General features: G+C 42.2%; 1 protein-coding gene across 2 annotated transcripts in view; it reads left to right on the top strand.

Annotated features, from left to right (window-relative positions):
* The first annotated feature begins 808 nt into the window (after window positions 1–808).
* PPP1CB (protein phosphatase 1 catalytic subunit beta) overlaps window positions 809–6000 on the top strand; it is a 28869-nt gene continuing 23677 nt past the window's right edge. The window contains exon 1 of one of the 2 annotated variants that reach the window (XM_086869951.1): window positions 809–1156. In XM_086869951.1, the coding sequence (XP_086726077.1) occupies window positions 1105–1156 (52 nt within the window). In that variant the 5' untranslated portion in view covers window positions 809–1104. Of the gene's footprint in view, window positions 1157–1465; window positions 1924–6000 lie in introns of those variants that run through there. The other variant, XM_023924565.2, reaches the window with a different exon arrangement.

Raw genomic sequence — 6000 nt, 5'->3', positions numbered from 1 at the left:
CAGATGAGCTGAAATTTTATTTCCATATATCCTGCCCAGCTGTGCAGGCATTTCAAGAGTGTTTTTTCACCTGATTGTCTGGACACCTAATATCATCTGATACCTAATCATGGTCCCACCTTTCCTAATTGCTTTTGTTTTGCTCATACTCATTTTCTTCTAACTAAGAGATAAAAAAATGGGTTTTGACATTATATAAGAATTTTGCTGGCTCATAGGGACTGATGGAAAAATTCAAGTTCAAGCTCACAGAGCTGTTTCTACATCAGTTATCTATATTTAGGCATATAAAGGAGAGATCTGTTTTTTCTAGAACATCTGCACTTTGTTACTTTGTCAACACACATGTATATTTATCTGCTCTCCCAGTTCACAGTGGGTTTTCACCGCCTACATTTTAAAGCAATTCTCTGTCCATCCAAGGCAAGCATCAGCTGACAGAAGTATGTAAACATATCCTTAGAGAGCTCATCTCAAAAAGAAGAGTTCCAGAAATCACAAAAAAAGTACTCTTAGCAGGTCCAGCCTTAGTGAAACACGAATCATAGTTTTCTCTGACAACTGCGTTAGAGGAGCACTGTAACGAGCACAACTCGTTATTCTAGTTATGAGAGGGCTTTTTTCTTTGAATTATTTTTAACAAACTGCGAGATCGCACAGGTCCGGCGCCAGCAGGCGGAGGGGTGATCCTCGGGTGACACGCAGGCTACCGGCGCTCGTTTTCCTTCCCTTTGTCCATGACCGCCGCCGCCACCCGAAGCCGCCGGGACGCGGCGGGGCACAGCTACACCCACTCCGCGCCTGCGCCACCGAACCCGCCGCGCCTGCGCGCTGCCGAGGCTCGGAGAGGCTGCGGCGGGCGAGGCGGCACATGCGCCCTAGTGCCTCCTGAGGAGGGGAGGAGGCGCGGGGAGGAGCGGTGGCCGCGTTCTCCCATTTGGCTGCGAGGGAGCGGGAGAAGCCGGGCGGCCGCCGGGGACCGCCGGAGGGGGGTGGGGGGAGCTACTGTTGCTGCAGCCGCCGCTCCCTGCCCCTCCTCCTCCTCCGTGGAGCGCCCTCCACCCCGCCCTTTCCCCGCCCGGGACCGAGTCTAGTGGCTACAAAATGGCGGACGGGGAGCTGAACGTGGACAGCCTCATCACCCGGCTGCTGGAAGGTGAGCGGGGCGCCCGGAGAGCCGTAGGGCACCGCCGCCGCTCCCCGCGACAAGAGCTGGGGCTGCCGGCGCGGTACGGGGAAGGCAGGGGCATCGCCTTCCCTGCGCCGCCGGGCCCGGGGTGGCGACCGGGCGCGGGCTCGGCGCGCCCCGCCGGTGCCCCGAGCCCTGGCCCTGCAGCCCCGCGGAGGGAGGAGGGGCTGGTGTGCGCGCGGGATGCCCGCCCTGTCTGGCTACCTTCCTATTTAATATGATTTTAAAAAAACCAAAACCCTCCTTTTCTGTATTCCCTTCTTCACCCCGCTTCAGCTGACTGGCTGAGGGGCGAGCGGGGGACGCCTCGCTAGCTGAGGTCTTGAGCGGCCTTCTCTCCCCCCGCCCCTCCGGTGGGGTTGTGGCCGCAGTTCTCCGTGTGTGAAATTATGTCTGCGAGCTGCGTTAGGTATGGAGTTGTGTGTACGTGCGTAGTGGAAGCAGAGGGATTTAGTGCGTTGACATTCTTCAGCCTGCCTACGGGGCAGTCTCCAGAAGTGGCTCTCATGAGTGGCTGGTAAAGATTGTGAAGGGTTTCCTGTGTATTAAATAGTGATTCTGCCCTTTAAAGTAACGAAGAAGAGCACTTATTGCCTGTTTTTGGAGAAGCTGAGGAATTACTGCTAGCATTTTCATTTATGTCGTGAATGTTTAGTCTTCTTGGGCCTCTTCGTCCATTAATATTCCACATTCAGCAAATACCTGGTATGCTGGAGATAAGCGTATTTGCATGGGTATGTGCTGTTCATTTATTTGGTTGCTGGTATTTGTAATTTGGATCACATTGCAGAAGGCTTATAGGAAAGAATTTATGGGGCATGTATAGTTTGGGAAGTGAAATAAGTTTTGTAAGGCTGAGTTTTGTACAGCCGAGTTAATACAAAGCAGGGAGTTTAGGACTTTAAGGACTTCTTAGTAGCTGCTATCTCATCTTTTTCTATGTGACAAGAGCGGCAAAATCAGTATTTAAAAATACATAAAATCTTTGAACAGTTATGCTTATGTTTGTGATTTAAGGTATGCAGTGTAATATGTTATGAAGAAACAAGTATCGGTTGAAGTTTCTCTTAGATCAGTAATGTAGATGAAACTCCCTTTTCTGGATGTTGAAAAACAGAATAGGTAGTTTTTTTAAGACAAACTAAATAATAACCTAGTAAATGTTGACGTTTTAGGGCAGATTTTATTTGAGTGGGACATTAAGATCATATATATTTATAGTTCTGGGGGTTTTGAGACACTTTAAGTAATAGGTTTGAAAAATACTTATTCCACAATACCGTAGTAATTTAAATAGATTACTTTAAGAGGAGGGGATTCTGCAGTGTTTTGGCATGCAACCTGTTGGATTGTTCTGTTCCCTCTTAAGTATTACTCTGCTTTTTTTTTTTTTTTCTGAAGCTTTTAAAATATGTATTCCATACAGTTTACATAAATACTTGTGTTACAACTTTGTAGCTTTTTGGATTATGGTTCTTATCTTGTGTTTCAGCAGCCTAATCTGTGCTTTTTTGTCTTCCATAGTACTTTCACCTTTAGGGATATATGTATGTACAACTTCTGAACAAAGCCTTGCTTGTCATTTTTCTTTTCTGTTTCTAAGTCAGTTTTTAACTCTGAGCACAGATTACAAAGATTTTTAAGGGGAGTAGGGTGCTTTCTTTCTGCTTGTCATCTGCTAACGTTAAAGGAATATCTTGTACAACATCTTGTATCTGAAACATAATAGGTAATTCTTACTGATTTTGTTTGAAAAAATGGCAGCAATTAAAGGAATGCATTGCTTTCTTTTTAATGTCTTTTATTTGTTGCACTGCTAGCATACAACATTCTAAGCTGTGGTTCAAACAGCAGTGTTCCACAATGAAGCTTTTTTTTTTTTTAGTTTTTATTTTATTTTATTTTTTTGGTACAATTGTCAGCTCACATTCTGAAGCTCATGCTATTGCTTAGCTGACCGGTTCTGGTAAAGTGAGTATGAATCCCTTCCCATGCTGGTTGTGCAGAAAAATTTCTATTAACTGGTATCTCCAGTTATCTTGTTCAAAGCAAGTTGTTTGGCTCCATTACTTACACTTTGACTTAGAAAGAAAAGGAGACATGGTTTTTGTGGTGTAAGTGTAAGCACAGTGAAATAATAAAAATACATAGTGTTGTCATGCATTATATATTTAGTCTTTTTGGTTGCTTTAAGTGAAATGTATGGCTTTAAGTTCGTATAACAGTCTACAGTTGTCTCTCAGTGGCTGGTACATGTAATTTTTCAAGGGTAAGAAATAAATATCAAAAACCACAGCAATAGGAAACTTCAGTGCTGCTGCAGGGTAGCTGGGTGGTGACACCTGTTTCTAGTCTGTGATATTAACTGTCAGGAGTTCTTACTCCAGCTTTAATTAGGTTGCTCTGTTTTTATCCTTGTTGCTTCTGGGTTATATGACACATTAACTTGCCTTTTGATTGGAATTACCTACTTAAATTACTTTCTTTGTGTTTAATTGTGATTTTGGTTTCTTTTTGAGATACCAGTATGAAGTGGCCTATAGCAGGGCTGCTTGGGAGAATTCAAGAACATCTTCCCAGTCCTCAAGGAGTGTGCCCACATGCTTAGCTTGAATGTATACTTTCTTTCTTTGGAGGTCTTTTGAGTGCTGAATGCTAGATCTATTAACTATTGAGTTAAATTTAGAGGTAGTTTTCATAGACTCACCTCAACCAAGCTGTAATGGATGTTTATAGTCTTCTAGGACATTAGCTTTTAATTTCAGTGTTCTTTTGCATATACCAAGTTCTTATTCTCTGCTCATTGCTTAAGTGGTGAATTTAGGAGTGGTAAGATCACATTTTGAATTGATTTTCTCTTGCAACATCTCTAGTACTTAGCCACTAGTTAGTGATACCTTAAAAATAACTACTATTTAGAAATGGTAGGAAGGTAAAAACCCAAGTGTACACATAAAGTCTGAACATAGCAATGCTTTCTTTTAGTTCATCTCTGTCTACCAGGTACTGGCTGCCAGATTTAAATTTTCATTCCTTTTGCTTTACTAGAAGAATGAGGGAGATGCTGGTGCTCTGACATGTGTGCCTCAATATCTTGGAGACACATTGAGTTTTACTGTCTGTCATAAGTGAATCTTCAAAGATTTGCAGGTCATTTAAATACAGAATTCCATAGCTTTGCTAAAAGACTTACAGTGATACGTGACCATTGACCATTGAAAGAGTGTTTCCTTCTTGTGCTGGTATGAAGAATTGCAGGTCAGGCCTAGCTATGTTACAGTACACAACGATGATGGTCTTATTTTTGCTTCAGTGTGTGTACTTATTTCATGTTTTTATTTTTTTTCCTTCCTACCATCCCAGCTATGCCATCTGGTGGATAGATTTTTTTTTTTTTCTCCCAGTCTGTTCTAGCTGTGGACAGCACAGGAATATGGCCACATGAGCACATCAGATGTGGAATGCAGAATCATAACATGGTTTGGCTTGGAAGGAGCTTGTAACAGTCACCTGGTATAACCCCTCTCCAGTGAGAAGGACATCTTCAGCTAGATCAGATTGTTCAGAGCTCTGTCCAGTGTGATCTTTAATGTTTCCAGGAATGAAGCATCTACCACCTCTCTGGGCAAGCTGTTCAGTGTTCCATTACTGTCACTGTAAAAGAATTTCATCCATATCTTTACTCTGAACCCTTTTCTTATTTTTTTAGTACAAGTCTGTTCCTCTTGTCCGATTGCAGCAAGCCCTATCAAACAGTCTGTCTCCATCTTTCTTATAAGCCCTCTTTAAGTATTGGAAGGCTGTGATTCAAGTGTTCCCTTGAATCCTACACTCCGATCTGGACGAAGCTTTTTCTCAATGTAGTTTTTTTTAATCTTGGGCTTTGCAGCTGAAATTGCTATCTGTGTTTTCCTTCTCTAGGACTACCACGTATGCCTCTCTGAGAAATGCCTTGAAATTTGCAATAATGCTGAGCTAAGTGGGTGCACCAGGTCTACATTTAAGCCAGATTCTAAGCTAATTTAAATTTAGTGATGTATGGAAAAGGTTGCCTCTATATCAAAGCAGAGATACTGGAAGAGGTGTAACCTTGACTTGTAAAGAGTGCTGTGAATGGTGTTAAGATTTCTATATTTCTGTCAGGGTGTTGGACTTTCTGTTTCTGTGCTGTCTCTTAAAATTTCTGGATATAAGGCAGCCCAGCTGGAATTGATCTCTGCACTTTTAAATTTATAGGTGTCTGTCGTAGTAAACAGTAGGGAGTTTACCGTATGGAAGAGAGGATGTGCTTAGGGAAACCCAGGCATAGTAACCTTAGGTACACAGTGGCTTTCTGTAAAGGGGCTTCATTTATATTGCTGTACAAGTAAATACAGGGATTTGTAGGCAAGACACCTTGCTTGTCTAAATCTAATTGCCCTAGTTAAAATTAACAATTTGGATTAATCTGACTGAACTTAATGTGGATCTTTTCTAAACAAATTTATTTTTGGTGAGACTGAGGGCTACTAGTTCTGGTAGTACCAATGCACCAAGGAAGCTGAAAAATACTTATCCAAGATTGGATTGTTGAAGTACCAGTAGATGTAGGAAATGGCTATTGCTTCAATGTTCAGCTAAAAGGGATATTTTTATGATTGCCTTAATAAAGCTGATTGCATGGTGTTCCTACTGTGTCATGTGATGTCTTCTAAGAAAGCTGCAATCTTTCCTGATTTCAGAGGTCTTACAGGTTGTGATAAACATAGAAATTTGAATATTACTCAACTTTTTAAATGAAAGTTGAATTGGAAATTCTTGTGGAATAATTG

The sequence above is a fragment of the Cyanistes caeruleus genome, chromosome 2 (assembly GCF_971803275.1).
Source record: "Cyanistes caeruleus chromosome 2, bCyaCae1.hap1.1, whole genome shotgun sequence".
Lineage (NCBI taxonomy): Eukaryota > Metazoa > Chordata > Aves > Passeriformes > Paridae > Cyanistes > Cyanistes caeruleus.
The sequence above is the reverse complement of the archived record's forward strand: the minus strand, read 5'-3'. Positions and strand labels throughout refer to the sequence as shown.